This window comes from Vanellus vanellus (genome assembly GCF_965231255.1).
Source record: "Vanellus vanellus genome assembly, chromosome: 20".
Lineage (NCBI taxonomy): Eukaryota > Metazoa > Chordata > Aves > Charadriiformes > Charadriidae > Vanellus > Vanellus vanellus.
In genome coordinates, this window is record NC_138925.1 from 6,214,069 (window position 1) to 6,240,630 (window position 26,562).

A 26,562-nucleotide genomic window follows, 5' to 3' on the forward strand; every position below is an offset into this window, starting at 1 on the left:
CACAATAAATCTGGTTTATATCAATGTGAAATTTGATATATTTTATTAATATCACACTTACGATTTGAATATTTAAATATGCAGGGCACATACAAAACTGTTATTTAGCTTACGCTTATTTTATTTAATTATTTTAGATTTATAGAACACCTGTCATTGGCTCGTAAGTGCCATGCAATTAATTAAAAATACAGTCAGAAATTCAAAACTGCCTTTCTGGCCCATCTAGGTTATCCCTCTCTCTTGAACTCATCACTCCTGCCTTTTCCTAACAAGGTCTCTTCCAGCACCGTAAACCTGTTCAATCTAATTCCGGGATAAAACATGGGGAGGACAGGGGGCTGAGCCTTACGGCAATGTGCTTGCAGGTACATGAACTGCAAGTTCACGTTATAGGAGGAGAGCTTTGAGAATCCTTAACGTGGATCGCAGTCTTGCTGTCACGGGTGCTGTACAAACAGCATCATTGAATTACGCAGCCCCTCTCCTGGAGATTTTGCAGACCAGGTTTATGCCTAGACGGACAGGGGAGTGCAGCGCACACCATCAGAGGGAAGAGGTGCTCTGGGCAGCTTGTTCTCATTCTCAGCCATTTTTTTAGCACTGATTCTAGAGATTCCAGTAGGATTTGGTTTTACATGCTGACGTGGTTGCCAGGGCCGCAGGATTAGACCCTTCGTGGAGTACTGATTTGTGCGTCTCAAAAGTTGCTACTAAAAAAGTCATTGGTGGACTGAGGATGGAGCTGTGGCTGGTGAAACTCTTTGACTTAGCAGCGAGAGCGAAGGACCTCAGTTACATGGAGGAGGGGACCCAGTCCTGACTGGCTCTGTGACCTTGGGCAAACAAATGGCTTATCCACCCTGTGTGATAGTCATTGCAGATGGAAAATTGGGTGAGAAAAAAGCTTCAAGAGCTGAAACCATATGGTGCCCTCTAAGTGAAGCCTTCCTGAGTTAACAGAGCGCAGACAGTTGTGCCAAAGTGTGTCTGGGAAGTAGAAGGAGGGGAAAAAGTGAGGGGTCAGGCAGCCTCAGCAAAACATCTAGACCTGCAGAAAACGGGGTGGAGGTTCAGCAATTCACATGGCAGAGCCTTTGCTGGTAGGGTTCCCCTCTTTGTGAGCTGCTGTAGTGGCACTTACTACAGGGAGCCCTAAAGAGAGCTTTCCTTCTCCTTGCTGTGTGCTAAAAGCCATAAAGGGGAGGGTGTGGGAGTTAATGCTGCGTTAACTTCCACTGGGATACCCACAAGGTTTGGAAGGGAATGTGCATTGGTATGTGTCAGCTTTCCCCAGTTTCAGCCTTCCTTTCAGCAAAGAACTGTTAAGAAACAGTGTGAGGATCTGCTGGGGACTTTGAAGGCAGGGGTGGCTTGATGCAGAGTATTGGTTCTTCTGCCCGCTCTGCCCAGCCCGTCCTCCCTGCCCCCAGACCGTGGCTATCAGTAGAATTATAGAAACAACATTATATTGGTTATTGTTTATTGGCGTATCTGGCCCACATACCCCATAGGAATTTGCAGCCCTTTTCAAAGTTTTGCATATGCAAAAAGTCAAGTTCTTACAGGTGGAAGCCAAAAGGCACAGTGAGAGCATTTGCCCAACTTGGATGAAGCACTCTTGACCAAAGCAGCCTGAAATGTATTTGAGATCATTCTCTCTCCCTTGTTACCGCTGAATTATCTCTTAATGGGCTGCAGAGAGCTGCCGCCGCAGAGAGCAGTGTGAGCTCCCTTCCTGTTGACTAAAGGTCAAGTGTAGCCCTTTTCTGTTGTCTGAGGTGACATGGCTGTTCTGAGTAATTAGTTTAAAAAATACATATGTATCTCTTTGTGGTACCAGAAATGCTGACTAAAATCCAGCAGGAAATAACAAAGCAGTTGCAAAAGTGCATCAGAAGAAACTGTTTCACTGTCTGAAATACCCACTGTTGTGTTTGCAATAAAATGAGCAAGAAGGGAAAATGCCAGGGAAATATGAGGTTCAGAAGCTGCCAAATATTTTTACGAGTGTTGTCTTTATTTAAACAGCAGAGATGCTGGGGTCAGGTCCCTTTGTTTATTCTGTTTATACAGCACCTAGCACCACCCAGTTATGTTTGGGGTCTCCTGGCTGTTGTTGCAGCCAAAGAATACATAATAATGATGTAGACAGGAGTCTGTGCTGCAGCGGTGAAGATGATACCTCAGTGTGCGCTCTCTTTCTCTCTCTGTGTGTTGGTCACTACAGGGATAAGGATGATGTGTACCTGTGTAAAGGGGGCTGAAAAAAGCCCATGTCTGGCAAGACTGAAGAAAGACACCAGTAGATGAGCTAGTAGGCAAGAGAGGTGGGATACAGTTTATAGAAGACCAGGAGACATCTTCTGAAAACTGGTGAGGCATCTGAGTTTCAGCCAGAATTAGATGGAGAGCGTTCTGTGTTTGACTGGACAAGGTCAGCTGGAGATCAGCGAGAAGACACAGAGTTTAGTGCAGGTCCTGGAGAATCCAAACGTGTAACAAATGGGAGAGCTGTTTTCTACCTCCTTGGCCTGTTTCTCTGCCACCTGTAGACTCTTTTCCTTGCAAGGGGAAGGACAGCAGCCCACCGGACAGGACAGAGCAGTTAGCAAACTTTTTGGTCTTGTTGTGCTTTGCTTCCTTGTAAGAAGACAGCATATAACTTTAGTTTCAAGAAGAAGTAAACTGTGCTCCAACTGCAGATAGGCAGGTGAGGGAAGACTGGAATAAAAACTAGACGGTGGCTCTGAGGAGGAGAGCAGGTGAGAGCTCATGCCACATGCTTTAAAATGAATGTGCTTTAAAAAGCATATTCACTGCTCCTCTAGTTGTTCCAAGGTCAGAAAGGCAGCACAACACATCTGCCTGAAAATAAGGCGCTCTTGCGCGATATCCCTCCTCCAGGGGAGGTGGAGCTCTTCTAATCTCCTTCCCCTTATCCCTCTTCCAGCTGACCTCCCCGCTCAGTAAATAACATCTCAGGAGGCTGCAGGAGGCTGTGAACCATGAGTGGCCTCCCAAGGGGTCAGAATTTCTTCCCACCTAAATTCCACCTTTGCCGTCTTTGCTAAAGAATCCACAATTATTATTCATTTAACTTGCATTTTTAAATACTATTCCTTGCCTGTCTTTTACCCTCTCAATTTTAAATGTGATTTCAGAGGGGATTTTTCCAGAGTTCCAGCTGGCGTCCAGTGTCTAAACAAACTCAGGCCTCTGCCTGTCGGAGTGCCTGGTATTGCATTATTCTTACCTTTCTCTGTTTGGGAATGGCTCACCTGCCTGAGTACAGCGCAGAGGGAGAGTCAGCTGAGACTTTTGAAATGTCTGGAGGGATTTGTCCATCTGATCCCTATTTATTTCAATAGGGCATTTAGTTCTTGAGAGCTGTCTCTCAGACCTGATCTTGTGTCTCCAGAACCAATGGGTGTAAGATTTTGGCCCTGACTTGATTAAGTCTTATTTCGGCTGTTTCTCCATATAACTGTCAGAATTTGTGTTTGTTTTGGTTTTGTTTTGTTTTTGCCTGTGCAGAGACTACATTGTGGAGTTCAAGTGATGTTGTGCTGTACTTTGACATTTGTGTTCTGCTTTGCTTTTGAGCTGGAGCGAGGGAAATCCAGAGAAATAGTTTAAATCCATCTGAAAGAGGCCGCATTCCTGTCTTTACGTAGGGGCTTTTCCTGGCAAGACTGTTGCTGAGCTGCGTTTGCATTAAGGATCCCCGTACCAGTACGGTCCCAGCACAGTGGATAGACTGCAACTGGGCCCTGTTCTCTCCCCTTCACCTCTGTCCCCCTCGTTTCTCTCCCTTTCCTTGGGGAATGTTGCTGTTTGCTATCTTACTCTTCGCTGGCTGCTTGTAGCGGGGGGGGGGGGGGGGGGGTGGGTGGGGGGGGTGGGGGTGGTGGTGGCGGTTAGGAAAGGGTTGTGTGGAAATTCCTGCAATGAGCCCCAACCCTTCCACCCCCACAGACTACCCTGGGAGAGACCAGACGGGCAAGGTGACTCATCCAGCGCTGCCCGAATCCTGGGGCTGCTTGCGGGGAAATGAAAGGCCCCCGGGCAAGGCAGGCAGCTGGGGGGTGGCTGCCGCTTGTTTTGCTTCTCTTTTTACACAGCTGAAAGCACAGGGACCCGGTAGGGAGATAGTTTTCAGGTGGCTTTAGGAATTGGTGGGCGAGGGGCACTGAGGGGAAAGAGGAGGGGAGCGTGAATGAATGTTTGACGCATCTCTGCCTTAATTCTGTAAGTACAGCAGGGCCGGCTGATGTCAGGGTGCACTGTGTCGTGCCGTGCCGGGACATCTTCAGTACCGCTGCAGCTATCATATGGGGCTGGCAGGTAATGACATCCGAGGTCCCTGACCTCGCTGTGGCCTTCCTGCTCTGTTAAGGTGGTGAGAACACAGGAGCAGCCACGGAGGTACGTTGCACATCTGGAGGTTAGCCGCTGCCCCAGCTGTTGCTTAGCGTGCTCTTCTGAGCTCAGCTTCGGAGGGTCACTGTCACTGTCTATTGTATTGGTTTTCATCCTTTGGTCTGTTGAGCCTAGCTGGTGCGCCGACTCCAAGAGTCTCTGGGAAGTAATCGGGGAAAGCCAGCCTGTTATCAGGAAAGTTAAGTTCAGTCTGCAAGGGTCCAGTCCTTCACCGAAAATACTTAAGATTCGGGAAATTGGAAACAACTGAAAACCCATGGCTAAACTTTCCAGGTTTTTTGCATTACCTAAGCTCCTCTCTGAGGCAAGGTCCGCACAGGCAGAAGACCTGGAGCAAGATATGGTCTGTGTCTTTGCCTTGTTCTTCAGACTAGAATGGTATTGACCCTATCTGGCTCTGAAGGTGGTGATTATGGAAAGCAAAAGTCAGGTCTGCTTTCAGGATTTAAATGGCTCTAAACTTGGGTGGGGTTCAGACAGGGAGAAGAGGATCCCCTCATTGCTTACTGCCTCCCTGGGAGATGTGGAGAAGGTACTGGCTTTTAACTGCTCCCCCTGCCGTGCCTTCTGGACATACGGGAACACAGGTGCGCCTGTAGAAATGTGTGAAGACATGTGCGTGCTAATGGCACCTAAATATAGCAGCTGCTCCATGCTCCTGTTCACCTGTCAAATGACTACTCACTCTCCCAGGCTTTGTTAAACTGTAGATGTTACTCACCTCCGTGACTAATTCCCTATGGAAGGCCCTTAAAGAGGTTTAGAAAATAAGTCCTTTGTTGCTCTGAGGCACAGAACATTATGTCTTTTTTCTGAATTTGGCTAATGATAAGGAGAAACTCCTGTGGATAGACTTACCCTTGAACTGCAGACAGGGAGTCCTCAAGCAGGTTTTCCCCGTAGCAGCCTGGCGCCCTTGTGAGGAGGCGAACGCGCCATTTCTTGCAACACTTCTAAACCGTATCCCTGGGTGTCTGCAGGAAAGACCAAAGCTGTTAATTGGAACTGGTGGTTTCTACAGGAGCAAAATGCGATGGAAACATGCCTAGGGTGGGATTTCACTTTCACTTTCAGGGACTGCTCAAGCGCAGATGCTTGCCGGGTAAAACAGAGCTGCTTAACAGCGCACAAGAGGATCACGCGACTGCAGAGAAGTCTGTGTCTTCTTGGAACTGCAGGGGGGGAATTAGGATTGGCAGAGTGTAATTGGTAAAGCTTGTATTTGGCTGGGATTTTTATTTTAACAGGCCCAGAAAATCACCAAGTAAATAATAAGTTGGGACCTCAAATTTGCTCTCCGGCACCTCTGACGGCAAATTATACCCAAGTACATTTATTCAAGAAGGAAGAGTGCCACCTATTGAGTCACAAATTTCCCCTCCTTCAGAAGGCTGTGTATAGGGTATCCCATCCAGGTACTTTCCGAGCACAGCTCAGCATCATTCCCGTGATGGGAAGGAGCCACAGCCTGGGGTGGTGTACTCATGCAAGAGAAAGCAAAGGTGTATGCACTGAAAACTGTGTGGTTTTTATTTTAGATTTTTAACCATGTACTGTGTTTTAAAGCAGCAAATGTCAGCTGCAAAAGTTGCCATCAGCAAGCTTCCAAATACAGAGCCTTTGCTGGAGCAAATTCTTTGTTTAACAAACTGAAGGAAACCTACAAGATGTACAAATAGTTACCAGCAAATTATGTTAACGTGGCTTTATGTTTGTTAGACTGATGATTTGGTGGCTTTGGGTGAAACTACTAGACTTGCTTCAGAGTAAGTGTTGGATGCGTGAGCAGGTTTGTTTCTTCATGTGACTGTCTGAAGTGTCTGTCCATGGTTGAAGCGTCGCTGGAAGCCACGTAAGCCCATGCTGTCTCTGTCAGCAGCTTAGCGGCAGACTTCGTTTCACACCTCAGGAAAATGCTTAAATGCCTAAGAGGGGAGATACCAGTTTCCAGACAAAATGATGTTTCACCTTTAAAAGCATGCCCTCTCCCCGCATTTTGTTGCAATTAATTTTGGTTATGGTTTTTACTCCCATGAGAGATGACGTTTTTTTCACCTGCTCAGAAAATTCTTCCCTTTGGTATTTCTTTTTTTTTCCTTCTGGCTTCATGGTTTTTATTCCTTTGATGAATTATTTACCTCTCTTGGGTTGGTTTTTTTTTTATATTCTCTTTGTGTTTATCTTCAAAACATACAACTCCCAACATTCCTTTATAACATACAACCTCCAAACACTCCCTGCTTCCATTGAGTACTCATTTGAAAGCCACTATATTTGTTGATCATCTGTCTCCTGGAATTATATTTATATATACAGATGTATTGTATATCATGCAGTAACTTCTTGCGTTGCTCCTAATGTGCCGAGCCAACTGGTTGCATATTTCTGTGAGTAGTTTTGGTTTAGTACACACAGTCTAAGTGGAACCCTTGGTTCTAGGTGCTGCAAGGGCACGGTGAATGATGAGCACTACCCTCAGTGCTTGCAGAATGCATACATGAGGCAAGCTGGTAGATGGCGTAAGTTCAGGATAAAAATACAGACATAGTGTGTTACGCACGGTTCTTTACAGACTGCAAGCAGCAGTATCGGATCGTCCTTCAGTTACTCACAAGTAGATCTCAGGTAGGTTTCGTTTTCGGGGGTGCACTGGTTAACTGAGTGGTGGGAACAGCAGGTTTGGAGGTGGGACCATTTGTTCCAGCCTTGGATCGTATTGTGTGATGATGAGCAAGTTGTCCCACCATACTTTCCTTTGGTCTCGCTTGCCTAGAAGATGATATAGAAGTACTTCATAGCAAGAACTGCATGTCCCTTCTGCAAAAGCCGCAGGCCTCGAAGTGAAAGGCTATGGACTTGCAAAGTGCTGTTACTGATGTGCTGGAGTTGGACTTTAATGTTTGCGCATTGTGTCTGTTGAGGGAGAAGAATGGGTTTCACGTTGTGATTCCAGGGACGGCACCTTGTGAGGCTGATAATCGGTTCCTGTTGTGTTGCCTGCAGCAAGTCAGCTGTCTGACACCCCATTTTTTTATAAAGCACCAGAGCTAGGAAGTTCACTGCACTGCCTCTGGATTCAGTCCCCTCTCTGCTGGCACAGTTAATCAGCCCAGGTAATCTGGTTTCTGAGTAGGAGTGGGGTACGAGAGCAACTTGATCTTGTAGCACGGACTTCCCCATTCAGGTAGTCTTTCAGATGTGTTCTGGTGACTGCCATGTAGCAGTTACCGTGAAGCCCATAAAGGTGCACCACGGAGTGAAATATTTGCACACTGTACCAGTAGGTTGAGGGAGAGATGCATCTTTGCCCTGACTTGCTTATGTTAAGGACGAGTGTCATCCTCGGTCACGACATACCTCTTTCTGGTGCTCTCAGCTGTGCAGCATTTTGATGGACTGAGGACATGTCAGTCCTTAGCAGTGCTAAGAAGAAGGGAGGGATTCCCCTGAGTCAAGAAGCTGAGCAGGAATTTGGCTTGCTTTTAGACTCATGCCTGACACTCTCAGACTCTTTTTCCTTTCATTAATTCCACTCTGATCTGCAGCTGAGGAGCACGTATTAAAACTCTAAGGAGGCATGTCTAGTAGTTGTTCAAAATCAGTTAATTTTTTATTGGATTTGGAGTCAGACTTCATGGGCCAAACCCACCCCTAGAGGACTGGGGATGGGGAATTGCGGGCAGTCGGGACTTATTCTAGATAATTGACTTTCTCGTCTGTGTCCACCTTCATTCTCAGATTCACCTAAGAAACCTCCCTATCTTCGCTTCTCCGCAGTGCTAAGGCTCAGAGGCCTTTGTCCCCAGCAGCCTCAGCCATCGAGATGTATTAAATTAAACATACACACACATCGCAGCCCTGAGGCTGTTAACCCCCCGTGCACACAAATAATTCGTTGTGGTCTAAGTAGAATAACTTATGGTTGGACCCTGATCTAGTCCAATTCATTTCCACACCTGAGGGAGTGACCTTCAAAACTTGCTCGAGGCTCTGTCTCAAAAGTCGTTTTCTCATTAGTGGAAATGAAATGTATTGTGGAGCTCTCGCTCTGCCTCTGCGTCTCTGGGGAGGACAAGTGCAGAACAACACCTCTGCTCCCTGCTCGCGAATCACGCCAGGCCACCTCGCTCCCAGTTGGTTTTCTAGAAACCCGTCGTCCCTCACTCCTCCTCCCTCTCCCTCCACAATAACGTGATTAAGATTAAAGAAAGTCCTTGCAGCGTGTCCCCAAAGGTTGCAATGAGCCGGGGCTGCCATTTCTCATGCTTGGGGCTCCTGGGTGTGCACCTGCGGTGGCTCGCAGCCTCCTGCCACCCCGGGACGCTCTGCTCTGCCCTCGGTCCCCCTGATTTCTTCGTCTGCTTTGGCTTGCCCTTGTGGCTGGCTGGTCCCAGGACCGAATCTCTTTTAAAACAATACGGTTTATTCCCATAGTAAACGGATTGTAGCATTGCTTGGTCTGGTACCGTTGTTTACTTCCAGCTGTCATCTCTGTCTGTAGTACTATTAGAATATAAGGGGAAAAAAAACCCCAAACCCTCCTGTTGTGCTTCGAGTCCTTGCCATCCATCAACCAGGGGTCACAGTAACTGCAGATCATATGCTCGGGTCTCAAAAACTGCAGGAAATCAGTCTTTGTTACATGGAAAATAAAGCAGTCTATGGGGAAAATAACCATAAATGTTCATTATTTGTACAGGAAAATCAATTTGTAGGCCAATTGACCAAATAAAGTAATACAATTTGCTGGGAAATCCCCCAGGTGTGGCAGGCAAATCATGAAGTGGAAATGGAAGCAGCAGTTTTCATAGGTAGTCTGTGGTGGTTTGGGGGTGGGAGGGATGTGGGGAAGGCAAAGAAAGCTTCAGAAAATGAATAAGACTACAGAAAAGTGTACCTTTAGCTGTGCAGCCAGTTGCAGGAGAGGTACTAGAGAAAGGAGGAGAAGGGGAAATGGGCTGTTTCTTGTTTTTATATCGCAGAGGCTGGTGGAAAGAGGTAACAGTGCCACCATACAGTGTGTGATAGCAAGGAAGGAGCTCTTGATGGGGGTGACAAACTGAGAAGTGGAGCTCTGTGGTGTGGCTGGAAGCACGCGCGGGGTAGCAGTAGGAGCAGGGGAGTGACAGACACATACAGCCCTTCTCGGTTCTCCTTCATTTTGTCATCTACCCAGCAAATCTTGGGCAGGTAATTTCCATTGTGCAGGCTATGTGTGTGGAGTAAATCAGATAATCACCCCGGAGTGACTTTAAGGTGGTTCTGTGAGTCTCGTGCCAGTGGTAAATGCCATTTGCAGCCTTCGCGCAGCACTGATTGTTTGTGAACGATGACACCCAAGTGTCGGGATGGGTGCCTTGTGCCTGGACAGCTCTTTGTCACAGGTGCATGTTGACACCGGTCAAGTTAAAAAAGCTCAGGATGAATTTGTCGGTCAGTCCCTTCCAATCATCTGAACCAGTTTCTTTGTGCTTCCTTCAGCGGAGGCTGTGTGTCTGCGCACGTATGAAGGCAATGAGATGGGGAAGGAGAGAAGGGGACATCTTCAGCTGTTTTTTACTTGAAAGGATGCATTTCAGACTGTCGGACTAGAAGGCATTGCTAAGGTATTGTAGTCCCATTCCTGTGATAGTTGAAAAGGGTCCACAGAGCTGCTTTTCCCACTGGACGTGACTATATTGTCCCTTTGGCTTTGGAAGCACAACGCACCGCTCCTGGCTCTGCAGCGGCCTCTCTGTATGACTTAGTTCATCTGCTTGCATCCCTTCATCACACTTCGCACCACTCTGAAACAGACCTACTGCTCCTCACCGGACTCCCAGATGTGTTAAAAGCCTTTAAATAACAAAAGCCTATAAAACACGTTGTGCTTTCCAAATGAAAAGTGTTGCACAACAGCGGTATCCCTGCAGCAGATGACAGGCTTACTGGCTCAGATTTCACTCGCTTTTGGCTCTCTGTGGAAGGGACGGGGCTCCAGGGAGGCTATGGCTTCACTCTTGTGCATGCAGCAGGTGTCAGAGCTTTTGATGTGGAAAAAAGGGTCCTTTCAAAGCCTCGAGTGGCACTGCAGACTGCGCTCAGTTTAGACAAACTCTGCCAGTCGTGCCACATCTGTGAGCGAACTGCACCTTTCTCTGGTTTGTTTTGATATTGATAGTTTAAGAGTATGATGTGTGCGTAAACACCAGGTATTTTTTTTGCAAAAGTGGAAGCAATGCCTTAATTAATATTTGTAGTTTTGATGTTTGCTTTGGATTTTCAAAGTTTGCTTTGCTGTCGGGAGGGTTGAGTGGCTCTGAGGAAACTTTGTGGGCAGACCCGGCTGTTGCTCACTCGGAAGGTGGCAGCCCTCTCCTCGGATTTTTCTGATCTGCTCTTCAGTGCTGGGATCAGACTTGAAATGCGACAGTATGTGGATCTTTTTATATCTTTACCAGCCCGAATGATCTCTGTGAAGGCTGGAGCTCAAGGTTCTTGAAGAGGCACGTCTTCATCCAGGGCGCATGGTGCTGCGCTGCTGGGTGGTCCTGTCATGGAGGCAGATGTGGCTGACTTTTGGCACCAGCCTCCCTGGGGAATACTAGGATGTAATGCAAAGCTCTGGTTACTCTGTCTCCGCTGTGGGGAGCAGCTGCTGTTTCTCTGCTCTCGTCGGTTTGGTTGCTTCAGTTTTGAGGGAAACTGCTGGGAAATAAATTTTTTTTTCAAGCTGAGGAAAATCGCCCTCTGGTTAGTTTCCATCTTGTTCTGCCCACGAGAAGAGTGGTCCAGCTGTGGGGATGGACAGGAGACGTTTCTTGGGTCAGTGTAATGCCAGGGTGTTTGAGGTGGGTATGGCTGGGGTTAGGGACTGACAGTTTGCGACTTCAGGGCATCCACAGATGCCCTTAGGAGCTTACGTTTTCCAAGTCATCGGTGATCATGGGCACTTCAATATTTTGGAAGCCCAGCTTTTAGGATGGTGTTGGACCTGATTTTTCCAAAAGAACCAGCTGTAGCTCTCAATAACTACAGCAGCAGCAGCAAAATCTTCTTCTGTTTGGACAACTGAAGAAAAGGAGGAACGACTCTCAACAAATCCAGGTCTGTCTATCCCATTAAGTGATGATAGTAATTATTGATCTTTGTAAAACACACTGAACTGTTTAGATAAAGCCTGTTTTGGTTTCTCTTACAGCAACAACATGCATTTTGGGAGGAACTGTTTAACGTTTCTGTTTGATCCCTGTGAAAGTTGTTCTTTATGACAGTGAAGACTTATGAAAGAAAAAAAAAAGCTCAATGCAGAAGTTGAGGCAGAAATTGCACTCTACCCAATGGAAAGCTGCAGTGGCTGGTCCTCATTCTTGTAGGACTTGAACAAAGCCTGGGTCTGTCCCCTTTTGGCTGAGCAGGCTGTAAGCCACACTTGGAAATCTCAAGGATCTCAAAGAAATGCTTTAAGCGTGTGTCTCCGGAGCAGAATAAAAGTATAAAACTCGGTCAAATTCCTCTTGATGAAATATTTCAGCCTTGCTGGCAAAGGCTGTGTTCTCTTGGACCTGATGTAATGAAACTTTGGAGTGAAACATTAATACCTGGGGGAATGACGGACAGTTATTTTGTTCTCTGGTCTTTCTGTTACTCGAAAAGTACAGCGGTGATGTGCGTGAAAAGAAGGGAAAATGTCTGAAAGCATCCATGCCCTTTTGCTCCTTGTCTCTTCACCAGAGAGGAGGAGCAGGAAAGGAAAGAAAAAAGAGAAAAATAAGTACGTTTTGCTTTTATTTAGGAGATAGCATCAGTGTACCACATCCTCAACTGGTGCAAGTTGACTTTTACTCCGTTAATACTGACTTACATTGCCTGAGGACCTGGCTTCGCACCTCTGCTTCCTTCTTTGCAACCTCAGATTGAAATGGACAAAGTTATTTGATGTGGAACAGACATAGAAGACAAAGAGTATTCCACTTTTCAGCCTTCTTCCAAAGGGTTTTTGAAAACAAGTAACTCCAAAGGACTGATAGATTTTCTACCTTAGAGTTACCTCCCTTCAAAGGCTGAAAATTCCAGTTGGCTTTCCCAGAAAAGCATAGCTCTCACTCTATTAACAAATTATCCTTTAGGCTTTATAACTCACTCAAAGTTAATAAATGGGAAATGTTCCCTTCTGTTCACAGATCATGTTCATCTGTTTCTTTAGGGCTTCAGAAAATAATGTTGTTAATATTGATGGAAAGAGCTGCAGCTTCCCTTTTGTGTAACTTTCTTTTGGTTTAAAACATATATATTTTCTCCAGTTATAGTGGTACCTACAGCCCTGTTTCTATGCGCAGCCTCAGCCTCAACAAGCCCTTCTTTGCTCCAAAGAATTTACAATATGAGCAGTATAGAGGAACAGGTACTGGGGAGAGAAAGTGCTACTGATGGCTTTTTATAGCAGAGACTGAGCACAGTGGGGTCAAGTGAGTTGCCCGGGATCACCCAGGGAACTTGTGGTTAAGAGTAATTTTCTTCTTTGATAGACCTTTCTTCTCTCTTGTCTCTCAAAAGATAAAATACCCTAAAAATGGGCCTGGGCTGTCTGTACTGGAATTGATAGCTTCTGTATAAACTAGTTGATGACAACTCAGGACTGTTAATGAGGAATGGTCAAGTGTAGACCTAGGGAGCCTGCTGGGGCACAGGTATTCCCAGAATCTGTTGTCCCCCTGGCTACAGCTCTTAGAACTGTCTGGCTATGAGGCCTCCTCAGCTTGCCTCTAGTCATTGCTAGAACTTGTAAACCACTTCCATGAGCTCTGATGAAGAGCGCGACACAGTCCCTAAAACCTGGAAGAGTCTTCGTGGTCTGTACTGCCTTAATTTTTTTGCCTGACCATTGCTGTGTGTTCCGCCCCCTCTGTACTTTGGGCCATCCCTCCTTTGCTGGAACAACTTCTAGAGTAACGTGGGTGTCACTGGGAGGAGATGATAAATAATAAACCTGTTAGTGGTCAGGTTAAAGGGCTGGGCTGCGGCTGGCAGGGAGGCAGGAAAATAGCTGCAGCGGCAGGCTGCCGGCTGTTGTTTTATTCATTTGTTCATTACTGAACACTGGAGCAGGAGGTAAGATGAGAGGCTGGACAGCTTCTCCTGTCTGCGACCTCGCTTTTGACGGAGAAGCCGGTAAGCGCAGGGCAGGAGGGCTGCGCCCGTACCGGATTTGCTACCGAAACAGTCGGCCTGGTAGCACGTTGGCCTCGGACGCCTAATGAAGGCCCAGGGGAGAGTGGAGGATTATCTTGGAAGGCAACTGACCCTTGCTTAGGTGTTTACACTAATCACAGCCGAAGGTAAATGCAAACTCTGACAGTTATCCTACAGGGGGATGGGGGGTCCATTGCTGTGTAATTTCCCTAATTAAAGCCATTTGACCAGGTTTATTATTTGGAAAAGTAAAAGAAAAATATTCCAGGCTGTCAGAACCTCCTCCTTTCCTTTTCCCTATCTTTATTATCTATAAAAAGAGAGAGAAAATGCTGTCTGGACTTGAGGATTTCCTTCACATATGGAAAAGATTTAGCATTCTTCAGCTCCCAGCACTGGCAGCACACAAACCTCCCCTCTTACCTCCCCCCAGCGTTCCCTGTCTGTGTTTCCCAGATCTACGTATACAGAAAGAATGCATGTGCTGTTGCTTCTCCGGGGCTTTTTTTTATCCGATAGAAATAATTTTTGAGAGTTGAATCACAGGCACGTGAATCATCTTGCACACAGCTTTGATATTTTTATCAGTGTGCAAACTCTTTGTGCATTTGCATTTCTGTGCCTTTTTGCTGGTACTGATTTGGACGCTGAAGGAGCGGTGTCCGTAGGGACTGCACCTGCTCATCTTCTTGGGTCAATTCCCAATGGGATCAGATGTCCAGAGTGTGGCTGGCGGTTCGTGTGGACTGGCAAAAGCTTTGCTTTCATGTGCATTTTTTTTCCATGGAGCTTTTTGCCTTGCAGCTCTCAGAGCAGAGGCCTTTCCATTGCTGGGATCAATTAAATGCTCACCAGGGGCTCTCTCTGCGAGGAATCTTTCCTTTTTCTGGCTGACTTTGAATGTCACACCAGGGCGTTCAGCTGTTTTGACCTCGTTGCGGTAGCTCCCAGGGCAGGAAACCTTTCCTAACCCTCCCTTCCTGTCTCTCCCCCAAGTCCCATGCTCTCCGCCCGTCATTCCATCTGCACGCTCTCCCAGGGCTCTTACGCAACAGCTTGGATTTTGGTATTCTTGGCTGGGAGAACAGGGCTCCAGGGGAGAGCTATGAGGGGGTTGGATGGGTCGGGGGAGAAAGATTTTATTTTGTACCTCCACTGACCTTGCTTAGCCACACAGAGCGGAATTTCCCCTGCTCTCTGGAAGGGAAGAAAAATCACCACTGTTTTCTTTTCCATCTTTCTGATGGTCCGTTGCTTTCATGACAGAACGGTCAGGCTTCCAGGCTTCTCCTCTCAGGTAACCTACCACTCTTCCCAAGTTGTTGGGTTTGTTTACTTGTAGTTGCATCTCCGGACTTGGGTAATTGGTAACTTTAAATTGTGCGTTGGTACCCATCTGATTTTTCCTGGGGAAAGGAAATATGCCTGTGTGATTTTTAAAAACAAAGCAACCCCCCACCCAGGCAATACTTTGAGAGGCAATGAAAGCAATTAACGGTGTCAAAAGACCCTAGGAGGGTGAAGTGGTGAGTGACCGAGCGCTGGACTGAGGCAGGAACGGCTGGGGGGCAGCCGAACGTGTCTGGGGAGTAGGGAGTTATTGACTCAACTCCAGCTGTGCTTCGTTAGCTGGTATCATAACCCACAAAATTAATCTTTAACAATGAATAAAGGGAAGAGAGCCCTAATATGTGAGGCAGTTCTGCAGTGCCCTCAACACTCACCCTTATAAAAGCTTCGGAGAATTGCGGAAGTGTTTTACTTTATAGTTACAGTAATTAAAAGAGAGGATAAGTGATATTCTGTTCTCCACCCCCCACCCTCTGTCCAAGGGCGGGGGGAAATCCGTGTGTTACGAAAGGAAGGTGCAAGCTCTGGAGAGGTTTCCTCTGAGCTGAGTTAGTGTTTGTTCTGAAAACAAGTATCTTGGACCCCTCTCGGGCACCAAAGAGGTTGTTGGAGGGTGCGTTCAGGTTAGGGGAGAGCCCCTACCTGTGCAGGAGCTCTGCAGCAGCGTTTTGGCTGGCTGTATTTCACCCACAGACGGACGTGTTGAGAACAGGTCCTCAGTGGGGATCCTGCGTTCCCCCTGCTCTCAGGGGTATAATCCGTTCCTTGCAGCACCTTCTGTCTGCGCTCTCCCGGGCAGGAGCTGGCAGGCAGGCAGCCTGGCTTTGCTGGACTGAGCGTATAAATAAGACATATTTACCGCTACATATACTTCATCTTTTTGCTGGGGGTACTGCGCCTGTACTAACAGCTGTTGGCTCTGCAGCTATAGAAAACGCTCCTTCTGACCCATTGGCCAAAGCGGTCCTGCTAGTTTAAGCAAGCCAGCTGGCAAAGCACACCTTCCCCCTTTTCTTTATGTGTGTAAAAATGGAGTTATTTAACAGGAGGGAGCTGGAGTCCCAAGATGCTTGGCGCTCTGGCAGTAGGTGACTATCGATCGGGTTGTTTTCCCAAGCATCAGACATCCCAATGAATATCAACAAATTGGGAGGCAGTTTTCTTTTTAAAATATTCAAGCCTTCTTACGGGTTCATGGTTCAACATCAGCATCCCATTAACGCATGAGATCACTGTGCAATGACACTGTCACACAAATACAAGCTTTTTTAATGCGGGATTATGAGGCTTACATCAAATAGCTATAAATCCTAATGTACCTCCCCATATATAGCAGTGCCACTGCAATCTCTGGGTGTATTCTTGCACATAACCCCGCTCTGCTGAGTGCATACTTTACCGCCTGCCACTGCGTGCCAAGTGGTAGTTGATAGCCCTGAATCTAAGTAGCTGTAGGTATCTCAATATACTGCTCAGCTCCGTAGGTTCATTCCCATCCTGTAAGCTGCCTGTACAACTGGCGAAGGACTTCAGCAAAAGCCAGAGTCAGGAATGATTCCTTGGATGGAGTGCTGCTCACAAATGAGTGGTTTTTATTTGCAGCTTGGACCAGTGCCTTTCAAGTCAATGGAAAGACAATTGATTGTAGCAGGTTCTGGACCAGGCGTCTGGCTACCTTTGTGCTTAATTTAAAAGTAATGTGTATCTACTGGTGAACGCCTCTAAACAGATTAAGAAAGTGCAATTGATTCAAAACTGACTATAGATGAACATAAAAGGCAAAATTGATTGGCTCAGTCTATTTTAATTTTCTGAAAATGGAGAAATGTAATAAATAAAGAAATAAATAGAACGCACCAAACCTAATGGCAAAAATACAAAGTACACACAACTTTAAAAAAATGCATTGCTGGTGATGGGATGCAGCTCTATACAAGGGCGCTGGAACCACCGTCGCCCTGGTTCCAGTGTTGTCCCTGTCTGGCCCCGGGTCAGAACAAAAGTAGAACGGATCATCTGTGACCGGAGATTGCTGCAGATGCAGCTTCTCTGTGCCATTCGTGTTGGTTCATTTGTCTTTTAAGGGAAGAAGCTCTGTGTTCGGTGATACCTGAATAGGTACATATATACTTACTTGTATATTACATATGTAAGCATATATATGCGTGTGTTTATATATATGTGTATATATATGCAGCAGCTTCAGGTCTAAGGATGCAATTCACAGAAAGGCAAAGAATAAGCATTCTGAGGAGCAGGAGAAAGGGGGAACCTGTGTTCCTGGGCCGGTGGGCTGTTTCTCTAGGTTTAGTGCCTCCCTGTTTGCTGCACTCTCACTCTTGTTAGGGCTGATGAGTCCCTGGGCAGTCACTGAGACCCGGTAACTGCTCGAAGGTACCATAATGGCCATAAAATGATTTTTAGTGTCTGATCAGTGCTGTTCTCTTTAGCCTGTGAAGTCACAGAAGAGAGTGAATTGCAATTATTTTGAAGCAGAAATTTGCACACCGTCCCTCCCCTCTCCCTTTAATTGTTATGATAAATTGCAACTTCAGAAAAATATATAAAGCTTTGGCATGATAAAGCTCATGCTGATACCAAGTCCTAGCTTTTCAGCATGACAGAAATCTGGTGCAAATAGCACCCTCCTTGCTTTTCTTTTCATTCCCTTCACTTCTCCCTTTCTCTCCTTTTCCCCACTGTCCTTTGGACACGGTGCTGGTGGGAGTTACTAAGATGGCTTTAGGCAGCGGGTAAGCTCTGCGCGCGTTCTCTGTGTGCACTGGAGCAGGAAAGGGGCAGGGCTGGAAATGCACCTGGTACGCAAGAAGTACTTAAGGGTAGGAGAGCACAGTTTGTATTGCGTGATCCTCCAGGGAACAGTGAGAAACCTCTTTGCAAAGCGCCGTGTGAGAGGATCTCTGCTACTGCGTAGGGGAGCCCCGGGGCTGAGGGACAGCATTTGCTGTTCGTCGCATGGATGCAGTTGGCCCCGCGCACCATAGCAGTTCTCCTCCCCAGGTGGGTCTCTGAGAGTCCCCAGCAGTATTCACAGTAAGGGTCCTGTCCTGTGTCTGTGGCTGGGCGCTTGGACTCGCCACAGAGCCTGTTGCTGCTTGATCCAAGTTTTGTACTTGGGATACCGGGAGATATAGCAGCATTCACCTTGTTGCTGTCCAAGGGTGCGTTTTTCTTCTTCACATGTCTCTCAAGAAAAAAGTGCGTGTCTTTTTCCTTGTGTGCATGTGTTTTCCCATTCTTAAGCCAGTTTGGCCCACTGCTCTTCGCTCCCTCGGGTGTCTGCTGTTCACAGACAGCTGTGTTCTTGGCTTGGAAGTGCATCAGAGTGGGAAAGCTCGTGTGCCTCCTTGGGGTGATGCCTTCCAGATGGATTTAGCTAATTATCACAACGATTAGGGCTCCACTTAATGACCACAACTGGAATTTATTGACAGAGGTAAACAAGAAGTTTTTGGTTTGTATTTGTGGAAAGTTCCTAATTTGTTTAATAAAAAACCCATGCGCTCTTCTATCACTTAGTCTTGCTCCATTCCCCCCTGCAGAGCGCCTGACTGGCTCTCCCAGGACGTTTTCCTTTTGCCAGGTTTATTTGGAAAGTTGGAGTTGATGTTTCAGAGAAACTGTTGTTAGTCAAATGTTACTCTGCACTTACTCGACCAGTTTCGCACACCTTTCTTCCTTTTGTTTCAGTCCTTGCTAAAAACATACTTCTTTTCTGTGACCTGTCCTATTGCAGGAAGTATGCCTACGTACCTGTACAACGAATGGGCGTGAAACTGTGTGCTTCACTTCCCCTCGCTGTGCTTCCCTTCCCAGTTTCATGAATTTGTTTGCTAAAATTTTAAATTCTATGGGGGAAAGACATTACAGTCTCCCTGGGTTTCCAATGCACATCTTCCACTGTAAGTGCTTGTGTTATGGCTCTCTGTCTTGGTCAAGCACAGATCGAGATGAACACCCCAAGTGCTAGAAACATGTTCTATCGCAGTGAGAGCTAAATCATAGAATGGTTTAGGTTGGAAGGGACCTTGAAGATCATCTAGTCCACCCCCCTGCCCTGGGCAGGGACACCTCCCCCCAGCCCAGGTTGCTCCCAGCCCCGTCCAACCTGGCCTTGAGCACCTCCAGGGATGGGGCAGCCACAGCTTCTCTGGGCAGCACACTCTAGCTTAGGCTGCGCTAGGCTCGTATCTTCTTGTGGATCAGGCACAAAGGGTGCAGAGACAGAGTAATCTGTAATACATTCTCACTACTTGCAGAAGATAGGAGGTTGGGACCAGGGTCGTGTTGTGCTGGGTTCTGTACACAAATACACATGGAGTGAAAAAGCAGCTTTTGCCTCCTGGGAGTTTTCCTCCTGTTTATTTGTGTTTTGTCAGAAGTGAATTGTTGAGGGAGGTGCACTGCCAGGACCACCTAGGGAAAGTCTGCACAAGGCAAGACCTGCTAGATTCATCTGAACATGCAAATGAGCAGTGAAAAGTGGCCTCAGTAAGTCAAGTTGAAATTGATGTGGACTGTTCACTGGCGTGAGAGTGAAACCTGCTGCTGGCTGGCACAGGCAATTTTCCCTTTGCAGTCAAAAGTTCTGGATCATCTGGATCACGTCTTCCCTGGGCTACTGGCAAAGGTTTCATTTAACCTATTCTGCTATGTTAATGTGCCACATCTGGTAGGAAATAATCTGGAGAGAGAGATTGGTGTTAATTCTGCTGCCATCTTCCTTTCCTGTTGACATGGATGAGACACATGGAATGAAGAGGTGGGGAGGGGCAGGGAGTGCATGACTTGGATATTAGAGCCAAAAGAACTAGATAAAGATACTCCTCTACTGAAAAGTCTTTTGCAAAGTGAACATAGCCTTTGCCCACCCACACACCAGTCTGAAACCTGCCGTGACTAACAGCATTGCCTTTGCAGGGCAGCCGTTTGAGAGGAGCTGCTTGGTTCTGGGTTGCCTAACCAAATTCTTCTTCTCTTCTCTTTTCCTCCTGCCTTTTTCTGTTCCACCTAATTCCATCCTGTGCCAGAACCGGGGTCGCCTGGCAGAGAAGAGGACGATCCCCTTACCTCCAACCAGGATCCCGAAGAAAGAGCTGACCTCAATTTTCTCGCATAGTGACGACAGCGAAGAGAGTGATAAGAGCAATGGTCAACACCCTGAAGTAAAGCAGGAGGAGGATCTCCATATCAGTATCATGAAAAGAAGGTACTTTCCTGCCAGGGAGTGCTGCATTACAAAAGCAAAGACAGAGAAAACTGGGCAGCGGGTGACCAGCCTTTGTGGGCCAACACTGCCCAGGCTGCCCAATGGAGTCAACTCCAGGGCCTGAAATTAAAGTGCAAATGTCACATTATAGCTCAGAAAGGGTCATTGGGCCCTCTTGTCTACCTACTCGCTCCTGTTTGGGGCGAGTAGGGTTCTATGGGGCCCTGCAACACGGGCCTTGAGTTTGCACTGAAGACATCTGTATTTGCAGACTATAAATCGTGTTTCAGCCTCTGTCCAGCATTCGGTGTCTTTGTGCCTGTGAGGCCAATGAATTGCATGACCAAGAAGCCATCTGCAGGCCTTTCACATAGCTGTCTGAAAATACACAGAGGTGTATGGGTCCAAAGACCTGCCTTTTGCTTTTAATTGTCCCCAAATTCTGATGCAATGTAAACTGGATAATTTAATGTTGAGGAACAAAGTTTGGGAAGGAGGTAGCAGCCACGGGCGTTGTTAGATGTTCTTGATTACAAGTGTCAAAGGGCATAGCCGTGTCTCACTGATCCTGAGTGCCTCTGTAGTCTAAAAGTAGAAGTAATGGAGTTGCAGTAGGCAGAGAGTCACTCAGATACTGGGGCTTACCTCAGTATTTACATATTTTGATCGTGTCTTTCTCAGTACCTTATGCATACATCCTGGAATCATGCAGGGTTGAAGGAAGAGGAGAGGGGATTGCTTTGAGTTACATTCTGGTAACTGTCACCTGAGCTCCCATGTATGGTCTCAGTGCCCATAATATTCAGCTGCAAAATTTTGGGTTCTCTCATCCCTGTGAAAAAATATGATGTTTAGAAGACCTGTAACTACAGAAAAATAAATACCTAAAGGCACTGTGTCTCAACCTCCCATGCATATCATTGCAACTCATCTTGATTGTCATCTTCCTCTGATGCATAAAACCACTCAGATTCTAAGACAAGCCCTATAAAAACAGAGGAGTGGAAACTGAAGGCATGTAATTGCTTTTCTTATGTTTTATGTGTTTCTTGCTCCTGAGTAGATAAGCTATTTCCCCCCTTGCCTTCTAGCAGATGCTGGCACATTCAGCAGCTGAGAGCTAGAAAGTAGGGAGACAAAACAGTAACTGGCTCTTCTCATAAAACCCGCCTGTAATTAAAGTCTGGGTTTATCATTGCAGCTGTCCAACAGCCATGTTCAAGGGTTATCGCTTGGAAATGAAAAGGTGTTTGGGGAATGCACGTGCACTGTGCATGCGCGCAGGAGCCGCAGAGGAGAGGGAACCCTCCTAATCAGTTTTGGTAAAATGCCCTTCTTCTCCTGCCCTCTTTAATTATGCTTTTAATTCTGCAAAATTACAGTGCTAGATTGTCTCATTAGGAGGGAGAACAACATGATAACTATATAATTGATATGCTGGGCCCCCCAAATATAAAGTGCTCTTATCTTAAATCTTTAATTACTATAATTGCTTTGCCTTATTTATTAGGAAATGAAGAAAAAATACTTGATAGTTATTAGCCAGTGGTCCCCCAGCTTACCATTTCTGTGCTCTCCAGTACTTTTCAATCAGTTTGTCTGAAGGTCTCTTGTTTAAGCTTTGTCTCGATGCCTTAGAGGAGCGCATGATTCTTACCAGGTAGGCTGACTCTCATTGCTTTTGTACAGTTGTTCTCCTTTCCATTTTCTTGGGAGCTCTGAGACAGTGTGTAGGGAAAAAGCTGACATAACTGGGGCAAACGGGGGCCGGCAGCACTGTGACGAGTGCAGTAATATCAGAAAAAAAAGAGTATGTAATTCAGCGCTTGGTGCCCAGGCAGGGACCATCTACTGCTCAACTCCCATAGCATTTCCAGGCATTTTGTCCCCTGCAAATGCGTCCCCCAGCCCTCCTGTCCCAAAGAGGGGGAGGACTGGCCATTTTCCACCTGTGCAAGAGCAATGAATGGAAAGCGACCTGACCCTGCTCTTGCACAGCCCTGCCGGAGGGAGCAGGCTCTGGCTCTGTTCCCAGCGCCAGCAGCAGCCCAGGGACTGGGGTGGAAGGTGTGATGGGGCTGGCTCCAGAGACGGCAGCAGCATCATAAAGGCTAGACAGCTCGCAGACATGACAGCTGGGGCCCGGCAGAGACAGTGCCCCATCTGCTTTCTGTGTTTAATTCACCTGTTGTATCCTCCCCGACTGGTGATGGATTGGGCTGAGGTCTTATTGTCTCCCACTGAGAGGAAGAAATAGGTTAAACTGTGATAGCAGGAAAACAAGGTCAGGGCCTGAGCAAACCTGTGTTTTCTTCTTGTACCCCTGGATGGCCCTCGTGCACACCTGCATGGACGTAACCTTATAAACACTTGCATTATTGCTTTGAACATTGTTGCCTTTTCTTTTTTCCTCCTATTCCCAGTTTCCTTTATATTGACTGTTTCCTTCCATTGCTGGCACAAGAGAATGCTTATTGCTACTTTGAGGTCGGGGCATTGGTGAAGAAAAGACTCTAGAGCAGGAGTCGGAAGCTTAGTTTCTTGGCTAGTAGTCCCTCTCCCTAACCTTTGACAGCGATTTCCTCTGTAATCTTAGGCAATTGCCCACGGTGATGGCCTTCAGAGGAGGTACAAGGCAGAGAAAACCTGCCTCATGATGTTCTTGCAGTCCCACAAAGGAGCGGAGACCTGTAACTACCACTGAAGTTGGTGCATTCCAGTGTGTGCCAACTTATTTCACAACCAAGTCCTTGCAAAACTGTGTCACTTTGCTGTCTTGCACACCACTGGTAATTAAGGGAACCAAGCCTCACGCTGAAGTGAGCTTGGCTCATCTGCTTTGAAATCCAGGTGACCCAAGCTTAGAGGTGAATGTTTTCATCTTGTAGTGAGACCCCTTGAGTCCTCTTTAGCCTGCTTTGCAGGGTGTGCTAAGTAGTCTTTGTGTTGTGCCTCCTGTCTGGAAGACAGAGGGCTTAAAGTCTTGTCTCATGTAACCAGAGGCATCTGCTGAGCTTGATACCGTAGCTTGATACCCAGACTGTAAGCACTCAGCTCTGAAGATTATTGGGACAGCGCTGCACAGGAAAATCCTTTTTCTTTTGATCAGATTTTGGGTTCTTGAAAATCTTGCTCTTTTACATTACCTACGTGGAGCAGTTGCATTGCCTTAATTACTATGGTTTGGTTAAGTTGCGCTGACTCCTGGTGAGAAAGCTTGTCTGGCTATGAAAATAGTTTTTCCTATTTGGGGAAAAGAGTGAGATCAGTATAGGGCATTTCTATACCGATGCACGTATGTCACGTGTACAGTTATTTTAGTCATAATAATACCGGCATAGTTGAATTGGTGCAAGTACTACGTAGAGCGGACCAGTTAGAAACTTTGGCTTCATGAAGCCTTTTTCCTTTCTCACAGACTATTAACTGAGCTGCCTCTCCCCAGCAAGCTGAACTAAACGTTACGCCAGTCTGCTTTTTTGTTACCGCTCTCTGGTTTATCCTAGACACAAAATAAAGCAACGCAGGGGAAGTTTGAGGCTACAAATTCCATTGCTCTGCAATAGTTCAGGGAGCATTAACTTCCTTACGCTCATTGGGAGATTCCCAGCGACATTGAGAAACGCATTACCTCAGGAACAGCCTCTTGGCTTTTTCACACTGAGGTTCAAACAGCCTTTAAAGATCTCCATTATGTTGCCCCAGGAATCTCCAAACAGCGGGAAGCCCGTGTAGCCAGAGAGTAAGGTCCATCTTTAACAGCCAAGATCCTCACGTGCTGTTGGATTTAAGCCCCGCATTGTCTTGTGGGTGCGTGAATTGAATTTATATTTTGAAGACTGGCCTTTTTCATTAGTAGAGGAGGGGAAGGAAAGAGAAGAGGATAAATGGAATGATGGCATGAGAGATTTAATATGGTGGCTTAGGAACTGCTCGCGCACAGCTTTGTCTAAGTCCCAGCAAAATGTGATGGCGTGGTTAATAATAAGAGGCAGTGATACTTTAGCACCTGTTTAAAATGGAGAAAGTTTTTGACCTGACTTGTCTCTGAAGGAACCTCATGGGATATCAGTAAACACATACGCTGGACTGAGTAGTGGGCAGGATAGGAGCAACTGGACATGTATGGCGAAAATGCCTTTGAAATTCTTTTATTAAAAAAAGGGGTTTGAGAGCAAAAGTAGGAGCAGATTGTACAATGAGAGCATGCAACGGGCTGGGTTCCTCGCCACATTGCTCTGAAGCAAAATCCATTTTAAGGAGAGATAACAAAAGTTGTCCTGTAACAGGGTGTCTGTGCACTGAGAAACAGATTTCTGGAGGACCTCAAACTGCCCTTAAGTCCTTCCTCCTTTTTTTGTGTCACTCCCCCCCACACCCTCAAATCTTCTCTGGCTGTGTCCGCAGTATGCCCCCAGTGTCTGGCAGATGGCGTGGGACAAGTGTTATTTCAGACCAGAGGAGAGCATTTGAAACAAAGGTGTTTACTCAAGGAATGGCGGAACACTGTCTCCTTGCCCCCATTCACGCCTGAAGGTGGATGGAATCCAGACAGGGACAAGGGGCAAGCCGCTCTCCCCGTCCCCCAGCATCCCTCACCTCACAGACCAGTTTTACAGCGTCCTCCTCGCTCAGCGTCCATTTTCTAAAAGCGAAATTACTGACCTCCACTAAGCCTTAATGGCAAGGGCTGTCAGCCTTTCCGCTGCTCGCCTTTCTAAGTGGAAAGCTATTTCTTATATCCCATAAGGCTGCTGCTCTTTGACTCCCTAATTGATTGAAGATCAAACCCGAGAACCCCCCATTATATTTGTCGCATGCACCTGCTTGTAATTCAGAGCCACGAGGGCCCAGTGCCTTCTCAGCTGATGCGCAATGCACACAACACTGCCCGCCTTCCTCCTCTTGCTTGGCCTCTTCCCGAAATGCCCCTGAGCAATCCACCCTGGTGCTGCCCTGGGATGCCAGCTGTAGGACATGCCCGCTCCTGGTGGAGCTCGGTTTCGTGGCAGAATGTGCCACACAACACTGATTTTGACCTGCTGCCAAAGGCAGAGCCTGTCTGGGGTCTGGGCTGAGCTGGCACGGCTCCTCCAGGCTGCGTACAACTGACGAGAGACCAGACCCGTGACAGAGCAGGGCTGCGGGCTCCAGCCGTGCATCAGGCTCTTAGATTAGATTCGACGACCCTTCTTTTAATTGCCATGACTCAAGAAGGAGGGAGGGAGACAGGGCCCCTCTGGTGGCTGGAGACATATTTTGCTGCTTTCTGACACTTCTTTCGCAGCTTCCACTGGTTATTTCCTGTCAATCCCTTCTTACTTCCTCTGCAATCCTTTATTTGCTCTTTTCCTTTCTCTTTCCTCCCTCCTTCCCCTGTTTTCTGCCAACCGTGCACCACTTAATAACCGTCACCGTATTCAATAAATATATTAAAGGTCCCTGTGGGAAGCAAAGGCTGGACCTGGTTCGGAGTGCCAGGAAGCATGTCATTGACCTAATGAGGACATATATTTGAGGGGGGGAGAGAGAGAGAGAAAATGGCTACTTACTTCTCAGGGATGCTGCAGAATAAAATATAATAAACAGCGAGAAATGCCTTCTTGCCCAGGAAGGAGATCTGAGACCAGAAAGAAAGGTGAAGTGGGAGAATGAAAGCAAATGAAATCTTGACCCAGAAGCGCTCTCAGCTGCTCTCTGTATCTCCTCGTGCCTGACCCTTGCAACATCAATTCCATGGTGGAGAATAACCCAGATGCCCCAAGTCCAGGTCTCAGTCTTGCTGTAATCTTAAACCCATTCTTCCAGCCGTCATGTATGAGGTTTCCTGGAGGAGCCTACCCCGTTCATTGCCCGCACGAGCTTCTTAATGTCTGAAAATAGCGATGCATGGATATAGGGAGACTGGGAAGCTGAGGCAGTGACGTATGTGAAGCGTAGGGAGGAGAGAGGAGCTAGCTCTGGCCGTCCAACCAAGCAGCCTGCAAAATGGCACCCGTGAATACATCTTCCCAAGCTCCTTACCTGCAGCGTTGTGCTTTGCATTGCACAGGGCTCCCTGTGGGCCTGAGTGCTGCGTGGTTCCATGTGGGGTGGTGGTTCCTAGGGCCTGACCCAGGGCATGCCGAATTCCCACTGACCATGGTGGTGTTGGGCTGTGCCAGTTGAACTGAAGTCCTTAATTCACCCTTTCGTCAACACTGTCCCTTTGGTGCAGTCTTCTCAACCGGAGGATGTGGGGAAACCTTGTCAATAGTGTTCTCTTTTCTATGGCATTGCCCCTGCTAGAAAATTGCGAGGTACAGACAAGCTCTATCCAAAGGAAGTGGTGGTCTTATAATTAAATGGGAGTCGAATGGGACAGTTGT

General features: G+C 47.0%; 1 protein-coding gene across 2 annotated transcripts in view; it reads left to right on the forward strand.

Annotated features, from left to right (window-relative positions):
• Nucleotides 1–26,562, forward strand: part of SAMD11 (sterile alpha motif domain containing 11) — a gene marked incomplete at its 5' end in the record, with an annotated part of 127,507 nt that overhangs the window by 18,311 nt on the left and 82,634 nt on the right. For both annotated transcript variants that reach the window (XM_082493664.1, XM_082493665.1), the window contains one exon: nucleotides 20,016–20,194. In XM_082493664.1, coding sequence (XP_082349790.1) covers nucleotides 20,016–20,194 — 179 coding nt within the window. The remainder of the gene's footprint in view (nucleotides 1–20,015; nucleotides 20,195–26,562) is intronic.